This window comes from Sprattus sprattus (genome assembly GCF_963457725.1).
Source record: "Sprattus sprattus genome assembly, chromosome: 16".
Lineage (NCBI taxonomy): Eukaryota > Metazoa > Chordata > Actinopteri > Clupeiformes > Clupeidae > Sprattus > Sprattus sprattus.
The window spans coordinates 10,092,994-10,115,022 of record NC_137914.1 but is presented as its reverse complement, the minus strand read 5'-3'; the positions used below and the strand labels follow the sequence as shown (position 1 = coordinate 10,115,022).

The following is a 22,029-nucleotide window of genomic DNA, read 5'->3' as shown; positions in this document are numbered from 1 at the left end:
ACGACAGTCAGTCAGATGGTCATCATATTTTTATTGTTTATTTTCATTAGTTCAAGGACGGCTTGAAGGGGGGAATAATTTAACTCCGTATTTGGGATGCCTGAAGGTTATAACACACCGCACGCTAGTTTATGGTAGTCTGTCTGATCAGATATACCCATAGGCTTACTTCAGAATCACATCAAAATGCACACCTTGGATTTATTTCCTCTTTACTTGAAAGATCTTAAGCAGCTCAGTGGCTTTCACATGCATTAAGGTTAACTTCTGCTGTCCTAAATGTAACTGCAACTGCTTGTACTTGAATTACTACTTCAACTCACACAAGGTCACAAGGTCAAAGTCCATTGGAATAGTGCAGCTGCAATTCCTCGATGGTACATTCCAAAAGGCACGTCAAAGTTTTCATTAGAGTGCCACTATTGCACTATTCTTTCACTGCAGTTAAGCAAAGACAAAGTCTACACTGCTTCAAAAAAAAGACAACTCACTAGACATCTTCATATTAAATGTGCCAATTTGTTTGTACAGATTAAAAAGCACCGTTAAATACATCTTCAGGCTTGTTACATCGCTTCTGTTCAAGGCATCAGCTGTCGACTTGCTTCTGTTGACTCCGTGATCTGCAAAAAAGAACCAATGGGGTAAGTGACAGTTTGCGCATTTGTTGGCCATCTGAATAGGCTAAGACACAATGAAAAGGTGTGCACTAGTCGTAGTCAGCGTGTGACCCCAGCGACTCACAGTTGTTTGGTTCTTACCTTCACTATTACCTGCTCCTTCGAATGCACACGTAGCCTGTTGACCTGAGTCTCAGCTATATCTGCCCTCTCCTCTGCGTCATCAAGATCGTGCTGGATTTTCCTGAACCTGGTCATGTTGCTGCTCATATGCTCCTCCTGGTGGTGACAGATGGCCAAGCAAGTTATTAGCAGGAAGCTACTGTTCAGAATACAGCCACAGCCAGCCTGACGAGGAAGCACTGAAGACCCAGAAGTGCTCACGTGTAATAATTTGTTTTACAAAGATGTAACAGATAACAGAGTATCCCTCTATTTATTCACTACTGAAGGAACACACGGGCTATAAACATCAATGTTTTTGATCTATCAAGGCATTTTTTTTTATAAAAATGGGACTCACTGCTTCCACAGCCTGCCTTTTGTAGGACTTCACTTTGGTTTGCAGCTTTTCAATCAGGTCCTGCATCCTTAGCAGGGTCTTCCTATCTTCCTCTGTCTGCAAGGAAACAATGACAAAGTATTGGGTGAGGAAAATTAACATTAAATGAATCAACGAAAAGTGAATATATATATATATATATTTTTTAACACAGTTTTCAGAGGTAGTCTTTTTGGCGGTCCAAGCAGCGAAGTGAATTTTTTTCTCTGAAACAGTGTTAGATTCCTATTTGGTTTAATCACTTCTGCATGTGCCTGGACCCCATGATCGCTGCTTGTGGGCTATATTTGGACTATTGTTACATCCCCAGCACAAAACAAACACAAACAAGGAACGCTAATAATTGAACTTAAGCAGATTGAATGCTTGTCAGTGTTGTGCCAATATTGGCCATATTTTACCACTGCATCTCTACTGTCATGAACCCCATCTGACTACTCCCGCCCACTTTTTCTCTTATCCTGACCGCTGTGAAGACATGACCAGGCAACGCATTCATCAGGCAGCCACCACCACACTTGACCCTCTGCGTCACGCATGTTCAAAAAGGCGCGCGTCATCATGGATATATCTCCAGGATCTCAGCCCGTGGAGAAATCACCATGGCCATACTTAAGCAAATGCATGGCTCTGTCTAGCTCCACCGACAAAACCTACATTTCACCTGACTAACTGAGTAATCCTGCTTGGTGCTATACCCCACCTGGACTCTAGAAGGCATATGTCTGACTGATGGACATTTTATATAAAACCAAAGTTGACGTTTCTAGCACCTGAGTACAGTATTTTATTTAGTCGGTTTATGTGAACATGTGGGCACTTTTTGCAATAAACTCAATTGAGTGGCATTTTTGGCTGCCATCAAATTTTTCTGTTATATTTTGTTATAGTTTTTTGTACCATGTGTACATTTTCAATTTGATCACTTTTGTCAAAGCAGTTTTTTTCTAAGTAGCTTTAGTAAACCATACTACATTTCTCCCTAGGGTAGCTTTGCTGTTGTTCATCTTCTTCCAGTGTGAAGTAATTGGTAGCTTGCAAAGTTCCCCCAACACTGATGCTTGTGTTAAGCTATTTTAATCAAAGGCACAGTGTCCGTACCTGATGAGTGAGCTCCTTGATCCTTCTCTCATACTTGCGCATGCCCTTCTGGAACTCAGCAGTCTTCCTCTGTTCGAAGTCTAGCTCACTCTCCAGCTCTCTCACCTGGAACAAGCACAGCATTTCAATTTCACACAGATGAGGCTTAACCTCTGGCCCCACCCCCAGAGTAGGTCTCAGCTCGAAAATCAATGGCCGGTTCCTCACCCTAGACTCCATCTTCTGGATCTGCTTCTTGCCTCCCTTGAGGGCCATCTGCTCGGCCTCATCCAGACGCAGCTGCATGTCTTTGACAGTCTGCTCCATGTTCCTCTTCGCCCTCTCCAGATGAGCACTTGTGTCCTGCTCCTTCTTCAGCTCCTCGGCCATCATGGCAGCCTGGGTTTTGGGAAGGTCAAGAAAAAAAAAATGAAATTGCATTTGTCAATATATTCAAACAGTTGTGTCATAAATCAAAGCAAATGGTGGTGTCTTTCCATACTTTCCCCTTAAGGTGGCAGTCAAGTGCCATCAACTAGTGCTGTGCATTGAGATCAGGGGGGAACTTACATCTGTGATGGCCTTCCTGGCTTTCTCCTCTGCACTCCTGCACTCCTGCACGGCATCATCCACCTCTCCAACTAGCACTGTGAGGTCAGTCTCCATTTTCTTTTTCTGGTTCAACACGGCTGTGTTCTGGAGAATCAAAGAAACGTGTGTAGTGTGTTATTACTGGGCTGCAATGTTATCTCAGAGTTCATCAGTTCATCACCATTAGAAAATGAACAGTAAGGGTGGAAAATGTCTTTAATAAACATGAAGTACCTTCTGTATAAATTAATCTTTATTTTAATGACACTGTAATCAAAATCTTGTCTTGTCTGTGTAAGAAGACTTCAGTAACTACGGCAACATCACGCAAGAGGCTGAGCAGGTGAGCTAACCTGGCAGTGCAGCAGGTTGACTCTTTCCGTGGATTCCATGAGCTCGTGTTCTGCCAGGCGGCGCCCGCGGTCCGTTTGCTCCACAACGGAACGTAGTTCCTCCACCTCAGCGGCCAGGAGGACGCACCTGCGTTCCGTCAGTGAAGTCTGCTCTTTGAGCTGCTCGTTCTTGTGGACGGTTGAGTCCAACTCTATGTGCAGCGACTGAGGGGTCAAAGAAGAGCCAATGAAGCTACTCCATTGGGATTTACTGTCCCACCACAAGACATCAAGGTGTATGGATGCTTTATGTTATGTAACACAGAACATTTGCATGCAAATAACTAACTTTTCTACTCCAATTCAATGAGTGGATTCATGCATGTACTGTATTAGTTACAAGACCACAGTCTTGTTTAACAACTGTACACATTTGCAGATGCAGAAAGTCTGCAAGCAGAAATGTTGAAGATCAACTGAACAAGAGAATTCAAGATCTAATATCATAACTATACTTTGCCTTGCAATGAATGTTGTTCTGCTTTGTTGATCACTCAGCTGTTTTACAATCCTATTTCTGCCTCTGTGTTTAATTCTTTTTCCTTTCTCTTGTCTCCATCTCACCTTGATCTGGGACTGTAAGTGGTGGACCACTTTCTGGGATTCGGCGGACTGTCGGTTGGCATGGCTGAGTTGGACCTCCATCTCGTTCAGGTCTCCCTCCATCTTCTTCTTAAGCCTCAATGCTTCATTGCGGGATCTGAGCTCGGCATCAAGGGTGAGTTGCATGGACTCAAGAGTGCGTTGGTGGGTACGACTATCAGGTAAAGGGAACAAGTAAGAAGAACCATTAGATGTTGATTAAAGTGATTTTGGTCTTAGTGCTAAACTGCATTTACTTTTAAACAGTTCCTTACATTGCTTCTTGTGAAATTCATTTTGGTACTGGTACTGTGTCTTACCGGAGGTTGTCAATCTCTTCATCCCTTTCAGCCAGCTTCTTCTCAATCTCAGTTTTGAACTGGGTGAGCTCAAACTGCATCCGTAGTGTCTTACTCTCCTCGTGCTCCAAGCTACCCTGAATCCATGGAAAAGACAAACAGGCAGAATTTACATATCAACCTATATAGGTTAGAGTTGTGAATGTGTACCAAAGAGTACTTGCTTTGACAGTAACACATCCATTAAACAAATGTGTGAAGTTGGAAAATGTTATATTTTTCTGCCAGAATATGCTTTAATTTTTCTCCTTTAATGTCTTATGAAAAACGAAAGAAGCCAGAGCTTACCTCTACTTCCTCCAGTGCTGCTTGTATGTCGCCCTTCTCAACATCTAGTACTTTCTTTACCTTCTCCAACTCATGGATGGTCTTCCCACCCTGGCTGATCTGATCAACAAGGTCTGCAATCTCCTCTGCAACCAGATGTGTTATAACATGTGATTATTTAATTATATATAAGGGCCAGCGTATACCAGAACACATATTTTAGTCTTACAGGAGAACATTATTATTGTAAATTTGGAAGCATTTTAATTGTGGACAACTAAAACTACTAATCTGGTATTGTTAATGTTTTGTCCCAGTGTCTTTTGCCGTCGGGTAGACGCCTCTGCAGTCTCAATTCAAGGACTGAGAGACTTAGGAGGAGTTTTTACCCACAGGCAGTGAGACTATTGAACCCAATTTAAGTTACTCACATAGTTTTTAATTCAGCACTCTTTCCTCATTTAATATTTTTTTTTTGTGGAGCGTAGACCCTTTTACATTTCACTACATGATTGTGTATGTGACAAATAAAGCACTTGAACTTGAACTTGAATTAGTCTCATGTTGAATTGTCTTGTGTTGCGGTTCAGATATCACGCTTACCCTGCAGGTTCTTGTTCTCCCGTTTGACTGTCTCCAGGTGGTCGAGCGCCTCCTCGTAGCAATTCTTGAGCTTAAAAAGCTCAGTGCTGAGACTGCGCGCCTCCTTCTGGGAGGAGTCCAGCTCAGTGTGCGACTCTTCGTACTTCTGCCTCCACTCCAACAGCACCTGGATCAGTTAACACAATCTTCAGTCGCAATGTAAAAGCAAGGCAATTTTCCAAATGAGCAGAGGATGGAACCAAGATACTTTAAGCAACATTTGTTTTGGAATTCGTCGGATAGCTGTTTGCATCACTAACTTCGAGGCAGTATACAGACGTTTTACATTGTTGGATTGATAAAATCCTCTGAAATGGTCAACCATGCACTGACCTTATCAAAGTTGCGTTGCTTCTTATCCAGGGCGGTGGCTACAGCATTGGAGCGTTCCAGTTCCACCATCATGTCCTCAATCTCAACCTGCAGCCTGTTTTTGGTCTTCTCCAGAGAGGCACACTTGGCGTTGGAGGCCTCCGTAAACTCCTCGCTTGTCTGCAGGCGCGCCACCAGCTTCTTCCTGTAGGCAAAGTCATGCTTTTAAAATGGGTAGATATGTGTCCACACGGTGTAGTTGTCGGATGTGGTATTTACATAGTTTACAAGAAACTGTATTGCGTAAAATTTGTGTTCATAATGATGCAGTGCTCCTTTAGTTTGAATGGAGATTGGAGTTCCACTGGTTCCCTACCACGAGACGTAAGCGCTCGTGAAATATCTAAATCTTCACACCTCATTGTCCAAATTGCTTAATGCAGATGCAATTGAGCCTATGCTGCATTTACCTAAACCCTCAGACTTAATGCCTTATCTAGTAGATCCCGTAGTTGCGGTCCTTACTTGGACTCCTCCAGCTCCTCTGTCCTCTGGATTGCGTCGGTCTCGTATTTGGTTCTCCACTGGGCCACCTCGGCGTTGGCGTGGGACAGGGCGCGCTGCAGCTCCGACCTGGCCTCCTGCTCCTCCTCCAGCTGCTCCCTCATCAGGTCACAGTCATGGCGGGACGACTGCAGTGCATGGGCCAGGGCATTCTTCGCCTGATGGACGCGCAGAGAAACATGTGAAAAAGAGCGACTTGCCCTGTCTAACTGTACTGTATGACAGCCAATATTTGCCCTTCCTAACTGTGCCGTATGGCAGTCAATAACTGTACCGTATGACAGCCAATACTTGCTGAATACCTGACGAATGTGATTCATCAGGAATATAAGAACCATCGCTGCGCGCCGGGCCTAACAACACCCTCGAAAGGTATATTATTGACGATACAATACTGCCTCTCGTACCTTATTGCTTAAGTAATCTTCTGGTGTACAAATATGTCAAAATTATGAATAAAACATTGAATTGTAAAAGGACAATATTTCATTTAACTCCATATGAAATGACAATCACAGGCAAAATCCCTATGTAAAAAGGAAATGTTAAATGCCAGTGAGATTTCTTCTGACCTTGCTCTCCTCTTCATTGTGCTTCTTCATCTCCTCCACATTGTGGCTGAAGTTGATCTTGGTGCGCTGGAGCTGCATGACCAGCACCTCCCTCTCCTCCAGTCGACGAGTCACCTCAGCTGATTAGAGAGAGAGACAGTCAATACAAACTAGGAGTCTTGGACAGTAAAACTTTGCATAGGAAAATCTTCACAGTTTTTCACTGATTTTTCAGGTTTAAACTAATTTACAAAGAATATATATTAATTCATTTAGAAAGTGAAAATCATGTCTCTGTCTATACATTCTATTTCTGTAAATGTCTATACATTTAAGTGTAAATGTATTATACAGGCCACTATGTCTATACATTGAACTCCGTTACACTAGTTCATTGGTGAGGGATGCAAGGCCTACCACACTCGGTCTGGGCTCGGGCTTTCAGGGATGTCAAGTCCATGAGCTGCCTTTGCATTTCATCAATTTTCGCCTTGGCCTCGTTCAGCTGGTCCTCGTACAGCCTGCACATCTTCTCAATGGAAGTCTGGTGGATGGAGATAAGAAAGCGATTCAGCGAGTTTAGCTTGTGTAAGAAATCTTAATCTGAATGTTGAAGCACAGAATAGTGACTGACATTGTTTATTTGGTGTTCTTTCTTCATTGTAACAGACCCTGCTGTCTCACTATGAACAGGGGTGCTGCTAGAAATGGGAGGCTTCCTAAAAAATGTCATTCTCTATAAACTTAATATGAATGACCTTCCAGGCCCCCTGACACTTCCAGGTGTCCCAACCCTGCCCCCGAGTGATGTTGGATTAAGTGGGAACTTCATGCTTTATGCTCCATCTCTCACCTTGCCCTTGGCCATGTGCTCCAGGTTGGATGCCAGGTCGTCGGCCTCCATCTTGGCCTCGGCCTTCTCCTTCTCCAGCTTCTGCTTGATCCTCTGAAGGTTGTCGAGCTGCTCCCCCAGCTCCAGCACGCTGTCGGCGTGCTTCTTGCGCAGCATGGCCATGGTGGCCTCGTGGTGCAGCGAGGCCTCTTCCAGGTCGCGGCGCATCTTCAGGTAGTCCGCCTCGCGCTTCTTGTTCATCTCGATCTGTGCCGCCGTGGCGCCGCCGGCCTCCTCCAGACGCTCGCTCAGCTCCGCCAGCTCCTGGGAGAGCTCGCAGCGCTGTTTGTCCGCTTTGGACCTCGCCACACGCTCAGCATCCAGCTCCTCTTCCAGATGCTCAATGCGGGCCTTCGGAGAAGATGACAACATACTGTTTAACCAAGAATCCTGTTACAATGTAAAATGACTTAACCAGGAAACTAAATGAGTCTCTAAGCAACTCTTTCCAGTGTTTCTACATGCATTCAGGAGTTGGGAACTTCTGTTAAATGTACACTAAGTACCTGGACTTCTTTAATCTTCTTCTGTAGCTGAATGATCAGGGATTGTTCATCTTCCAACTTAGAGCCCATCTGAACCATTTCAAAGTCTTTCCTGTTTGAAAGTAAAGAGCATTACTTGTTGGAATCACATGGAATACTTCCAATGTACGTGTAGGCTATTGAACAGCTACTACATGGTTATGTCCATCTTAAGAACGCTTCGAGGAAGGTAAGGTCTCCCTGTATTTTTTTTTTAGACACTCACTTTTTGAGCTTCTCCTCCATCTGCTGCTTGTCATTCTCCAGGCCTGCAGCAGATTCAAGGGCGATTCTGAGATCCCCCTCCAGCTTTCGCTTGACCCGTTCAAGATCCATGCGGACCTTTTTCTCCTGCTCCAGGGAACCTTCCAACTATGGAGACCATCAACATGTGTATGAGAAAAAACAAACAAACAAACAAACACACCAACTCAGTTAATCTCACCATGGCTTCCTTATGCTTGTTTAAGCACTAAATACATCTTGCGATGTATTTGTCATAACAAAAAACTAAATTAAAAAAGAAAATACTTTATATACTTTTATATACTTTATATACAGTTTTCAAGCACACTTTTTCAAACACTGTATAATCCTCTACTGTGATAAAGCCTATTCCCTATGTCCTCAAGCACAGTATAAGATAACGTCTCAGAGGTAGGCATTAGACCAGTGGTTCTTAACCTTTTTGGAGGTACTGAACCCTGCAAGCCTCATCAGTGGATTCGTCGAACCCTTCGTAATTTGAAAAATAAAATATAATTTCTTCAAAACGACATTGCTAGTGTGAACCGGGCTATACTGTGTGTGTCTTGACCCCTCCCGAACCCCTGAGAGTGGCTCAATGAACCCCAGGTTAAGAACCACTGCATTAGACCTATCTAGACACTCACGCCATCCACTTGCTGCTCCAGCTTGATCTTGGCCTTGCTCAGCATGTTGACCTTGTCCTCCTCTGCCTGCAGGTCCTCCAGGACTTGCTGGTGGGCCTCCTGGAAAGCCTTCTTCTCATTGGACAGCTTCTGGATGGACTCATCCAGGGTGGCCATCTCCTCAGTCAGGTTCTTCACCTGTGTTCATGTCAGAGGGACTTGGTCAACAATGGGTCTGCTTATGTATGACATATTGTCCTATTGTTTCTCCTCATTGGGGTGTATATTTTTCTCTTAAAAAACAAAAAAACCCAATAAATATTGGGTCGGAAAAGAAAAAAAACAATGGTCTGCTTCAACAGTTGTCAGAAGTTTTAGACGGAGTGTCTTTTGGTCCTTTTTCTGCATTCATCAAGACTCATTTCAGCACGTCTTACCTTGTTCTCGGTGGAATGTTTCTCCTTCTCCACCTTGGCCAGGGTGATCTCCAGGTCGTCGATGTCCTTCTTCAGCTCGGCACACTCGTCTTCCAGCTTGCGCTTCTTGGTGAGGATGCTGGAACTGACCTCCTCCTCATCCTCCAGCCTCTCCATCAGCTCCTTCACTTTGCTCTCCAGCTGAAGCTTGGCTTTAATCAGGAGGTTGCAGCGATCCTCTGCATCAGCAAGGTTGTCTTGTTCCTGAGGTTGAAAAATAACAATTCATGATGTAAATAAACAATAAAACTGTTACACAATGAATGCTACAAGTATTGTTTCATTATTTGTTTAGTTTATGATATGGTATTTATAAGATAAATAATCTAACATTGATATGTGTGCATATTATTTAAAAAATGTATAAACTATATATTATAATACATTACATTTATAGTAATAACATATAAAATAATACAGATATAGTATACTATGTACAGTACAGGGCACAAGTCCTGTGTCCCATAATGCATCACCACTGGTACTCACGGCCTGGAGCTGCAGGGCGAGATCGTTCTTCTCCTGGACCAGGGACACCTGCTTCTCCTCCAGCTCCCTGCGTTTGGCTTCAGACCGCTCGTAGGCCTCCTTCAGCTTCTGATACTCCTCCTTCAGAGCGGCCAGCTCCTTCTCTGTTGCTGCGCTCTTCAGCAGGGGCTTGATCTTGAAGAAGAGGGTCATCCAGGGCCAATTCTTCACCGTGTAAAAGGCTCGTATGTTCCACTGGATGACCATGATGGCCTCCCTGTAGAGGGGCAAAAAAAAACATGGCACTTGGAATTAAATTGGAATGAGGAAAACGCAGCACACAGTTGCTCCCACATTCGCAAAAAAAAAAAAATCATATCATTGTGTGTGTGCTGTTAAGTGCACTCTGGTGAGAATTTAGGTTTTTGTTTTCTTGTAGGGAGGTACAAACTTTTGTGTTGTTTTCTTCTAGAATTCCTTGTTTTCTAGATTTGTGAGTCAAGCTCTATTTTGTGAATCTGTGAAAGGATAGGTAAAGTTGGGCTCTTGTTACCACTACACAAGTTTATTGAGTTCAACATGTTCTCTTTGTTGGGAGCTGCAATTGAAGAACGAAGAGAATTTCAAGTGTGAGTGCAGGAAACAACCTGATGTGAAAACTCACTTTTCACTCTTTTGAAATTCCCTTCGAATGACTGTAAACAGTCAGCTTTTTTTACAGTCCTATTGTTCCCTTCCTTCTCATCTCATTTCTTCTCTTCTCCCATTTCATTCCTTGACCCATCCTTGCTCTGGGTTTAAGTGTGACATGCTATTCATCTTGACAGTCCATCTGCAGCCCCCCCCTTGCTCTCCATTGTTCTAAATTAGCCCTGTGCTCCGAACACCCAAATACGGACAGGATCACACAGCCCATTGTGTCATGTGGCCGGCGCTGTCAAGCTGTGTGTGTGACGGCCAACGCGCCAGCCCATCCAGTGGGGGATAAATCAATTCCGGATTGCTGGCATGGTGACACACACTCTGCAAGTCAAAAGGTTGGGTTGAGGTTGTTGATTATCTGAAACCAAAGAGCCCCGTGAAACAGGAGGACTTAATCCCCTGTCACCTGGACTGGTATTCCAGGGATGCGGTTGTTCTTAGCTTTGGCCAGTCTGGACAAAGGAGACAGCAGAAGAATGGAGTTTATTTTTGTATACGGGGCAGCAGGGGGGGCTGACTGGGTTTGGACAACTGGCATGAGGGCTCTTGGTGATACTGGACCCCCCCCCCCCCAACTGTCACCCCCCAACCCCCAGTATGACTATAACACACACCTGCTCCTGTTGTAGGAATGGCCCAGGCAGTGGCTTATGTGTGTTTTTTTAAACAGGCGTTCTCCACGGGGACCACACGCAAGCCCATACATGTACGCGTGGACACGCCGCCTGGCACACGTCTCGCCACAGCTGCGCCATGCCTCGGACATTTCTCGCGTGCAACAACCTTCTTAAATGTGCCCTTACACACACATACACACCCATGGTCAAATCCTCACACATTCGTCAAGTGCCAGGGAATTATCATTAAATTAAGCATTAAATTAAGAGACAATCTGGAGCCGCCTTAGAGACACGCTTGAATGTGATAAATACCACAGTGCTTTAAATCAACCGTGCCAATGCTGAGACACTTTTAACAGCTTAGACAACCACCGCTCTATAAGCAACGTGATAAAGATCTCTTTAGACAGGATGAGTGTGAGCTATAACGATAATAATATATATCCATACTGTTCCGTTAGCTTATTCCAATGAGAGCTTTAGGAAAACACAAGGTTCCCTTAGTTAAAAATGTTTGATAGATGCAGATATGGGTTTTCCCAAAAACGTGTCATTTTCTGGGTGATTCCAAACTTTTGAACGGTAGTGTACCTACCCTGTACTGCGAGCCGATGCATTAATGTACAAGGTTCCTTAAGCTAATAGTGTGTGAAGGTGCTGGGTGATTCTCACCTCTCTTTCAGGAACTTCTTGCGTTGCATCCTCATGATCTTGCCGCGGCACATGGCCTGGATCATCGTGATGATCTTAGCCAGACGCTCATCTCTCATGTCCTCAAGCTCTCCCAGAAGACCAGCCTTAAAGAACACCTGGAGAGACCAAAACACGGTCAAGGCCTTCATAATTTTAAAAGTTTCCTTTTTTTGAGGAGGTTTCATTCGTTGAAATGGAGTCAAACAGAACAGTTGCCAAAGACATGATGAATTTGAAAGCTTTAGTGAGTGAATTAAGAGTGCCTTCTATACCTTAGTGTGGCCAAATTTGTACTGTGTGTCTTCAATGTCGAGGGAGGTGAGGAGTTTCTGAGCTGCCTTCTTGCTGTCCACATAGGTGTCCTCTGGGATGGCCAGAGGATTCAGAATACGGTAGCTGGAGATCAGAGAGCGAATACCAGGTTAGTGAGAAGTAACCTACCGCTGTGAGAAAACGATTATTTGATTTGACTGCATGATTCACTGTGAATCAGATACAAAGGGAATAATCCTCACTGGGAGACAAACGTGTATTTAGATACAAACAAAAACAGGAAGCTACACTGAGTGCGTTTTCAGTGGGTTTGGATTTGATAATGTACTAAGTAAGGTATTGTATATTATATTGTATTGAGGGTGGTACTGTAATGTATGAAGTGTGGTATTGTATATTATATTGTATTGTATTGAACGTGGTCCTGTATGGGTGAGTGGTATTGTATATTGTTCTGAGCGTGATCCTGTATCGAGGTTGGTCCTGTAATGTATTGAGTGAGGTCTTGTATTACGAGTGTATTACACATGAGGTGTCCTGCTCACCGCTGTTTGAACTCGGCGTAGAGGATGCGGTTGGGATAGCCCTTCCTGCAGATTCTGATGCCCTCCAGCACACCATTACAGCGCAGCTGATGCAGGACCAGGAAAGGCTCCATCTCTCCTGAAAGCAGAACAGCGTGCTCACATTAGACCTGGTTCACAGGCCACGAGGGAACTTCGAATAAAACAAAAGTACACGAACTTCGAGCTTCGTACCTGGAATCTTCGATTCATTTGGAATGATACAACGCACAAAGTGTGGCTGGGTGCTTCTCAAGTTAGTCATGAGCTTATTCAGGTTCTCCTAAAAAGAGGGAAAAGGCGAATAATGCTATGGTGAGGATCGATCACTCAGACATTTTTTTGAACACATTTATTGCCAAGTTAAAAAAAGACAAAGTAGGACAAAGGAAGCACACAGGCCTATGATAATTCTTAACTCTTGAGATCTTTGACTAATCTGAAAACCGATGCTCTTCATTATTGCAGACTCTTACCTGTACCTTGTGCAGTGCAGTTGCCGGGGAGAGCGGAGATAGCACAGACTTAGAGTGATGTTCATGAGTTTATTTCCCTAAACATCACTGCAAGTCTTAACTAACTCCCTCTCTTGTCCAAAATGAAAGCCTTGCTATTTGGTGTAACCAAAGCACCCACCATACTGAGATGCACACAAAAGCCCTCTGTAGACTGTTGTTTTAAACTAATAGCGATCTTAAAAAAAAAACAATCATAGTCATGCTATTGCTTTGATGATGTGAAGCAGTATTAGCAGAGACAGGTGGGCCTACCTTGTGCAACTGTGAGACCGTTTGGAAAGATGCTCCTTTTCGCCTTTTCTCCTTAGCTTTAAGCTCACCAGCTGCAAATCATTGAGGAAAACAAATGACATGTCTATCAGTCTGACATTTCATTTTAGGGTGTCGACATAGGTTCAACTTGCCTAATTTAAAATGACCACCTACTTGAATCACCACCTATGAAGTTCTCAAAGATGCTTGCCATCAACTTGTTCGAGGCCTTCTGGAAGCACCCAACAACTGTCTCATTCAGAGGATCTCTATTCTTGTCAATCCAGCCAGTAATATTATATGGCACCTTAGAGATAGAAAACAAGGCATTTCATGGCAAATTTCAAATAGCTTCAGTGTATAGATTCAGTCTAGATGGCATTACAATATATTGAGTTTATACTTAATGTTTAAAATAATTGGGACTCATTTCCGTACACAACACAAACAATCCAATAACCACTTGATTTCATGATCACAGCGTTATATACGTACCACTCCAGCATAGTGTACCAACTCAAAGTGGCCCTCATATTTGCGCTTCTTGTCAGGTTTGGGCTTGAGGAAGTTTGGTGACTTGCCAATGTGGTTGTCATAGAGCTTAGCCTTAAGGCTGTTGTCTGTTGATTTGGGGAACATGCATTCCTCCTCCATAATGGATAATATACCCATAGGCTGCAGACAAAACAAAACATATTTAAAAGACTTAAAAGACATATTTAAAAGAAATATTTAAAAGATAAAAGTCTCAGCATCCCTCTCTTTATCTTCATCTCTCTCTTTCTCTCACCAACAACACCCACTCTCTCACACACACACACACACAGTAAACACACAGGAAATATAAGCAAATCTTACACAGTGAGAGTTTTCAGGGAAGTAAGATATGCTAGTGAATACATTAGGTAAGGGATAATGTATAGAACGCAGGTCATTGTCGGGAAAATAAGCCCCGACAGGGCGAACAGCACCCCGACGCGAAAGCGGAGGGGTGTTGCTTCACCCTGAAGGGGCTTATTTTCCCGACAATGACCGGCGTTCTATACATTATCCCGCTTATTATACGGTTACAACTAAAACAAACAAATTACTTAACACAGTGTGTCTTTTTACAATGTATTTGTTTTTGTTACTATACGTAGTGTTTAAAAGGAGAGAAATAGTTCGCCAAAGACGTTGAACTTCAAAGACAGTTGAACATTCTTTAGAACACAGCTGCTCAACCGTCCGCTGAAACTCCATTGATAAGTTATCGTACTACTTGCGGAGTGCTACGAAAGACGTGAATTAGAGGCAAAAAGGCCACTTTCCTTGACAGCGGTCATTAAGTCCATAGCAACGGTCAGTTATCGGAAAATAGTTGACCGCAGAACGTTGGGAAGCCCCATTCAAGTGAATGGAGCATTCTACAGCATTAAGAAGAGCCGTGTAATAAGAATCCTTACACACCCTCTCAATGAGGTCAATGCAAGCTTGCAGGTCCAGGCCAAAGTCTATGAAGGTCCAGTCAATGCCCTCTCTCTTGTACTCCTCCTGCTCCAGGATGAACATGTGGTGGTTGAAGAACTGCTGCAGTTTCTCATTAGTGAAGTTGATGCACAGCTGCTCAAAGCTGTTGAACTAGTTGGGATGAGGAGAACGTGATGAAAGTGAGAGGGAAAAAAACAGGAGATAGGATTATTATTGCAATTAAGATTACAACCGCTAATCGCAATTTATTTTAGTTCTTTAGGCTTTCTGGCACTGCTTCTATTCCATTCTGTTCTATTCTATCTATTTGTGTACAGCTCCTTTAGAAAGGTTAGAACATGTTGTATTGCACTGAGCATACCTCAAAGATTTCAAATCCAGCTATGTCCAGAACTCCAATGAAGTACTGCCGTGGGATGGCTGTGTATAGAGTCTTATTGATCCGGTCCACGATCCACCTGAACATACGGTCGTAGGTGGCTTTAGCCAACGCGCCAACAGCATAGTTCACCTATATGGATACACATGAAGAGAACCCCAGTGTTGATAATATTGTAAGTATTCATCATATTGCTCATAAATATAATATATATATTTCTCCAATAACACTTAATTTACAGTGTTATGGTTATATTGCAATCATTCCATTAAGAATAGTGTAACTCTCATTATCAGTGAACAACATTAACAATATAATTATTATGTTCCTTAAGCTTGATCCTAACCTTAATCTTTTTAATATGGAAATGCAAAGCAGTGTTGCTGTAGCACTAGTTGTCGTTATTGTTTCTCATTGTTACATTTGCTACACTGTACTACGTTTAATAGCGTCGTACATTGTAACAAGGGCATTGTAATATAAGTGAGACCAGTTATCCTTATTGCCATTGCAGTTCTACATAAATTATTCTATATTCTCACCTGCTCAACCGTCTGGCCCTTGACGATGTACTCATTCCCCACCTTCACCCTTGGGTTCAGTAAACCCTTGATGAGGTCTGCTGAACTGATGCCCATCAGGTAGGAGGCTTTGTCAGCGCCTGGTGCGTATACACACACACACACACACACACACACACACACACATAACAGAAAAGTGTTGGAAAGGTCCATATATTAGAGCAGGGACAATTGCCCCCCCCTTTAATATGTGTCAGTTTTTTACCAAGGGGGACCCCCCCCCCCCCCCCCCCCCAACATTTATGATACATATCTTTAAAATATAAAACTGCTATAGTAATTGTGTGTGTGTGTGTGTGTGTGTGTGTGTTTGAGTGCAGCCCTTACTCTCAGTCCCGTCGCCCTCTGCCTGCTCCTCTCTCTGCCTCGTCTTGAACTTCATGTTGCCAAAGTGCATGATGGCGCCGACGATCTTGTAGCAGCTGTACTTCTCCTCTGGTGTGAAGCCAAGCGTGTCCATGGCATGCTGAGGTGGTTGGAGTCAGATGTTATGACGATACAGGCGACAGAAAACAAAACGAAACAGCATGAGACGGATAAACAGAAATAACAAAGTGACCGTAAGCAGATATCCACCAGGGGCCCCACTAGATAGCTAGTGTTAATACCGGTATAAATAACACTGCCCACAGACAAACTAACTCCATGATGGACCCCTGCCCTCAACCAACCCAGATGTGACCCAGAGCTGGTAGTAATCAGGGTCCCTCTTTCAGTGGTGCAGCTAGATTTTGTGCGCCCCCTGAAACATCTCAAACCCTGCAGTTTGAATCTCAAATATTTAAATCACAAGGCTTGTTCTAGGCCCTGTCTAGAAAGCCCCCCCCCCCCCCCCACCCACCCACCCACACACACACACACACACACCCTTTGAAACGCCCCTGTCTGTTCTTACATCAGTGGCCATGAGCTCATCACCATCGTCAAGGTTGTCCACAGTGGTCACTCCCTGGGAGCAAAAGTGGTAGTCATAAGGATTGGAGGACACCAGCAGCATGTCTGTGTGCGAATGAAGACAATTATTTTAGAGATCGCACACTCTGAGGAATTCATACAGATTGTGGAGAAAAGGGGATGCAAAGTGGTAGTGGTCTGGCTGGCCACCGTACCTAGTAGCTCGGGTTTTCGCTGAGACATGATCTGGTAGTAGATGTGGTAACTCCTCTCTCCCGGCTGCTGGAATATCACTCTAGATTTTTCTAGAAGGTCTTGATTTGTGAGACATGAAAACAGACTATGAATACATAGTTGAACTTGACAAAACCAGCAACAACAGCCACTTCTACACGAACATAAGGTATGTCAAAGGTGACATCTAAACTCTTACAGATGTCAATATCAGCAGAGGCCAGTTTTCCCGTGGAACCAAAATGAATTCTGATGAACTTGCCCTGATGGACAACAGGAGAGAGAAGGTAATTATGAGACTTTATGTTGTAACGATGGTCCAGTTAACAGTTTCATAAGGTTCCAATGTGTTGGAAATTATAACTGTTGCACTTACAAAGCGGGATGAGTTGTCATTCCTAACAGTTTTGGCATTGCCAAAAGCCTCCATGGTAGGGTTGGCCTGAATGATCTGGTCCTCTAGTGTACCCTGAAGGAGGTCAAATAATACTACTAGTAGTGCCACAATGTCTTATGACACATCTGAATTAAAAAAAACTGTGGAACGAGATGAAGTAAAAAAAAAAGTATGTTTCTGAGGGAAGGTGACTGAGCGAACAAAAACACAAGTTAAAAGACAGGGGCACAAGAAGGGATGAAAAACAAAACCAAAAATTCAAATCTCATTTCCAAAAAACAACCACATACGGGGATGAGGGAAATGATGGTGAAAAAAAACACAAAAGCAAAAACAAAACAGGAGGATTGTTGTGGAGAAGGGCAACAAAACCTGGACATCTTATGACTGACAAAGCAATCTATCGGTTATTTTAAAGTTGGGTGTATTTGAGGGGTATTACCTAAAGGTGAGATACACACAACAAAATTCAAAAGGTAAAAAAACACAAAAGACAAAAAAATTGTTAAACAAAAAAACGAGACGCAAAAAGTAAGAATGGATGATGGGAGGAAAAAAATGGCACAAAAAAAGAAAATGTCTGCCCTTACTCCTTTTTTTCCACCTGTTTCACCAAGCGCAGCTACAATGGCAAAATACTGAATTACGCGTTTCGTGTTGACAGTTTTGCCAGCACCGGATTCACCGCTAGGAGTGGTAGAAAAAGCATTAGCGTTGATTACATGAGAAAAAAGTCAATATGTATAAAAGTTCAGCTAAGTGATAAAAACCAAAAATTGGGAATGGTCATCAAAAACTACCATTCCCTGCTTTTTTAAAATCTACATTTGTTAGGAGAGAACAATGAGCATGGGTGAAAAAAACTGTAGCTGTGATGTAACTAAATGAATTCAACGGGAAAACGTGGGACCAAACAGGGTAATTCTACTCACGTGATGAGCATGGACTGGTTTTCACGATCTGGGGTAATAGAACACAACAGATTTAGCGTTGACTACCAGCCAATCTTTATTGAAACAGATATCTATATGTGGCACCTCCAGGCTTGAGGAGGGCAGGGAGGTAGGAGGAAACTCACTCTGCAGCATGTGATTGTAGGCATTGTCCGCGATGGCGTAGATGTGGGGCGGGGTCTCATTGCGGCGTTTGCCCTTGTAAGCAGCGACCACCGAGGCCGAGTAGACGGGCAGCCACTTATATGGGTTCACTGTGACACAGAACAGACCAGAGTAGGTCTGCAGACCAGGAAAGAAACACAAACACACACACACACACACACACACAAACACACATATACAAAGAGAGAGAGAGAGAGAGAGAGAAAGAAAGAGATTTACTCAATCATTATTGAAAATGTGTCAATTAGGTGATTCACATTCTAGCAAAACTATAGTTCAAAAACACACTTCTATTTTTACACTCTCACCAGAGTCTGATCTTCTTTACTTATTCTATCTAAGCCTAACATTGCAGACAGTGTGTGTGTGACTCACATAGATCATCCAGTTGCTGTATCGCCTCCGGAGGTTAAAGAGGACAGAGGCCTCGTTGAGGTGTGTGAGCATGGCCATATCCTCAATCATGTCAAACTTTGGGGGGTTCATCTGCTGAATTTCCTCCTCTTTCACAATCAACAGCTAAAATAAAAAAATTACACAACAAAAACTCAGACACACTGCAGAGCCATAATCCTGGAATAACAGGGAAATTCTCAGTTGGCAAGGCAAAATAAAAAAGTGCAATATCTAACAGACAATCAACAGGTCTGCATAAGTAAAAGCTAAGAAATTAAAAATGCTAATAGCCGGTATAAATTCATTAATATATATATATTTCTGGTTGTCAATTAGGTTAGATGCTCCTCATCACCAAACAGAATAATTGACTTTAATTTCTTTATTCACATTTGTTGGCGGCAACAGTCTGGTACAGTTTAACAATGACCGAAATCAATTGCTGTTTTCTCAAAACCTTCTTAACACTACATCATTCGTAAGTTATACCTTAAGGTGTTCCTCAACGTTTCCATGCGTTTTTCTAGAACGTCCTTAGCTAAGGGTACGCTACCCTCTGTTAGAGATACTTTCGTAAGGTTGATATACTGCTCTCAGCTATAAACGAAAAGTTTTCAGATAAAACAAATGTTTTATAGCCTAAAACTGCTGTGCTAGTCTGGGCGTATGCACTGACTGCGATGTAAGACCAAACTGTGTTGCACTCCATTTGTGCTGCATTAAATTAAAAGAAAAAATATCCGTATAAAGTAATGAGCCGTTAATTTTAAATGCCTTGCAAATACAAATCTATGAATAATTTTGATTTGCATATAATTCCTTGTTTAGGTTAATTAAAAATATTTACTTAGGAATGAGCGCTTCAATCTGAGTCATGCCCATTATGTCACGCATGCTCAAAACTACGTGACTGACAATCTATGCCAGAAACAAGTATTCAACCCCTTAAGATATATGTAGGAAGATGTCCCTTAGGTTTGGAAAACGCGTAGAAAAGTAAGCAACTATAAAATCTTCACCGTCACGTCATCGGGAAACCAATCCCAGGCTCATGTAGACTACAAAACGAACACTTTAAATTGATATTTATAATAATATTCTTCAGCTTAATCTTGACACAATTACAAGCTATTTACAAGGTACCCGTGGTTTTGCTACAAAAAGTAGATTATAACAAAGTATTTCGTGATATTATCCTCAGACTATTTCAAATGCTGAAGGGATTCCTGGCTATAATAAGCAACTAATGAAAGACCAGAGCCAGCGTTACCGCTTTTTCAGAGAAGCTAATATCGAGTCACTTACCCTTCCATCCTTAGTCTCAACGGTGGCTTTATCCCCGTCAACATCCTTCACTTCCACCTCTAAGTACGCCTCCTTCTCATCGGGAATGAACACACGCTTTTTGCCTGAACATAAGCGAGTGAGTGTATCATAACAAAACTCAAGTAATGTTCTCAAACAATCATCACCATCAACAACTTCAGTTAAAATGATTTAGTGCATAAAGGACCTAGCTACATTTAGCTAGTTACACGCTTTCAGTGCGCAATGAAATCCAATTTAATGACCATGCAGGTGAGTTTGAATTCACAATGGAATATCAATTCACCGTACCGTCAAATGCATGGGCTTGAGCTGCCAGTTGTTCCAAGTTAGTTTTGCGGAGGAATGAGGCCGCCTCCCCGAACTCTTTCATTTCCAAAAACAAGGACATGCTTATAAATTCCGGGCCCCGAACCAGTATCGACGCACCTGCAAATGTTCAGAGTAGATATTATAGTCAGAGTGCTGTAGTTGAAACGAATTACCAACACTTGCGCACCTGTCCTCTATGAATTGCTGTTATAAATAAGAAAAAAACTGACATGAAAGTCTTCAAAAAGTAGGTATTACGATTTGGAATCATTTCTTGCAGGACATTTTACGAATTCAAAACTCCAGGTTAAACACTTGTGACAAGAGGGCGCGAAACGGAGAGCGCATGCATTGCCGTACTAACCTTAGAGCACACACACCAGTTTGGCCTGAGCTTCTGATATTGGTCCCTTTTTATTGTCCCACTCAAGGTCAGGGTTAGAGGAGATATGTCAGAAATCTCCATGTGTCTTCAGTCCTCGGTACTTCATTGGTCGTTCCCCTCTGCCTGCCACGGACTGTCACAAAAGGCAGGCGGCATTTCTATCTCGGTGCACAAACCCATTGTAAGCTGGTTATTTTTAAAACGCTCTTGTGTCCCTCTAAGATTTATATTGTAATCGAATGGAGAGTTGCAAGCAAGCATTACCTCACGGAAGTGATTTGCAGTGTGAGAAAAGATCTTACTGCAAGGCAATATTTTAACTTGACAACCCAAGTACACATTTGTCAAGAAGTCTATGTTTGTGAATTATAATTTGTGTTAAAGTATATTTTGTAAATCATAACAAATCCATAATATCATAATTATAAATTAATATCTAAACAAATTGTAAAGTTGCAATTTAAACATGCTGGATGGTTTGGAACAACATCAACAGCAGTGGTTGTTCTTGGGTTTTATGTCATGTCAGGTTTCCATAACATGTTGTAGGCCTACATGAATATCATATATATTTCAGCTGTTTATATGGCTGACCTGTGTAGTGTCAGCTTCAATTTCTGAATTTTTTTGCGTTTTTTCCTGTGCGGGAATGACAGAGTGTCAATTCAGCATTTCTGAGGGTGGGGTCTGATAATGTTGTCTCTCAAATGTGTGAAAATAGCATGAATTAAATAGACTAGATGACGTAGTAGGAGGTAGGAGGACACAATGGATGCCCATCCAAAAAGGTTTGCAGCTCTCAAGCAGTGCTGAACCGGCTCACCCTATTTCTATGCTCTGTATTCCGTATCTGATTTCAAATACTCCATACAGCACGTGCCCCTTGTCCATCTCCAGTCATGACAGATATCTATGTTCAGTGGGATATATATTTATCAAGTTATAAATGGGAATCAACATATTGTGCTTTGATAGATTACCATCCTGTACGGTTCTCTGTTTGGTGTGACTTATTTTCTCATTCTCCACAGCCTCATTTAAAAATAATAGCCTAGCTGATGGCATTTTTAAATATGAATACTCTCTCTATTATAACCTTTGGAAGGTGCTCATTGTATGATGATCTAAGCCCTACTCTTGACTGGTGACCCCTATCCATCCC

The 22,029-nt window shown here is 42.6% G+C and overlaps 1 protein-coding gene across 2 annotated transcripts; it reads right to left on the bottom strand.

The window, feature by feature from the left end:
- Positions 1-16: 16 nt before the first annotated feature.
- On the bottom strand, positions 17-20,579 carry myh7bb (myosin, heavy chain 7B, cardiac muscle, beta b). Of its 2 annotated transcripts, XM_080854582.1 has the most exons (42): positions 20,462-20,579; positions 20,150-20,253; positions 18,824-18,967; positions 18,409-18,565; positions 18,263-18,290; positions 17,921-18,017; positions 17,310-17,402; positions 17,133-17,196; positions 16,915-17,013; positions 16,701-16,804; positions 16,133-16,271; positions 15,767-15,885; positions 15,207-15,356; positions 14,825-14,995; positions 13,871-14,050; positions 13,550-13,682; positions 13,376-13,446; positions 12,801-12,888; positions 12,588-12,705; positions 12,042-12,165; positions 11,749-11,885; positions 9,776-10,031; positions 9,248-9,490; positions 8,832-9,008; positions 8,165-8,310; positions 7,921-8,011; positions 7,376-7,765; positions 6,940-7,066; positions 6,544-6,662; positions 5,933-6,129; positions 5,429-5,612; positions 5,057-5,222; positions 4,475-4,599; positions 4,148-4,263; positions 3,810-4,002; positions 3,207-3,410; positions 2,833-2,958; positions 2,491-2,661; positions 2,284-2,388; positions 1,144-1,239; positions 762-899; positions 17-623 (listed from the first exon to the last, which is right to left on the bottom strand). In XM_080854582.1, exons 1-42 carry the CDS (start codon positions 20,559-20,561, stop codon positions 582-584), a joined length of 5,832 nt encoding a protein of 1,943 aa, XP_080710708.1. In that variant the 5' UTR covers positions 20,562-20,579; the 3' UTR covers positions 17-581. The 2 variants fall into 2 exon arrangements, with proteins under 2 accessions (XP_080710708.1, XP_080710707.1); XM_080854581.1 differs by lacking the exons at positions 17,921-18,017; positions 18,824-18,967; positions 20,150-20,253; positions 20,462-20,579 and having other exon boundaries at positions 18,409-18,517.
- Between the last annotated feature and the right edge of the window lie 1,450 nt (positions 20,580-22,029).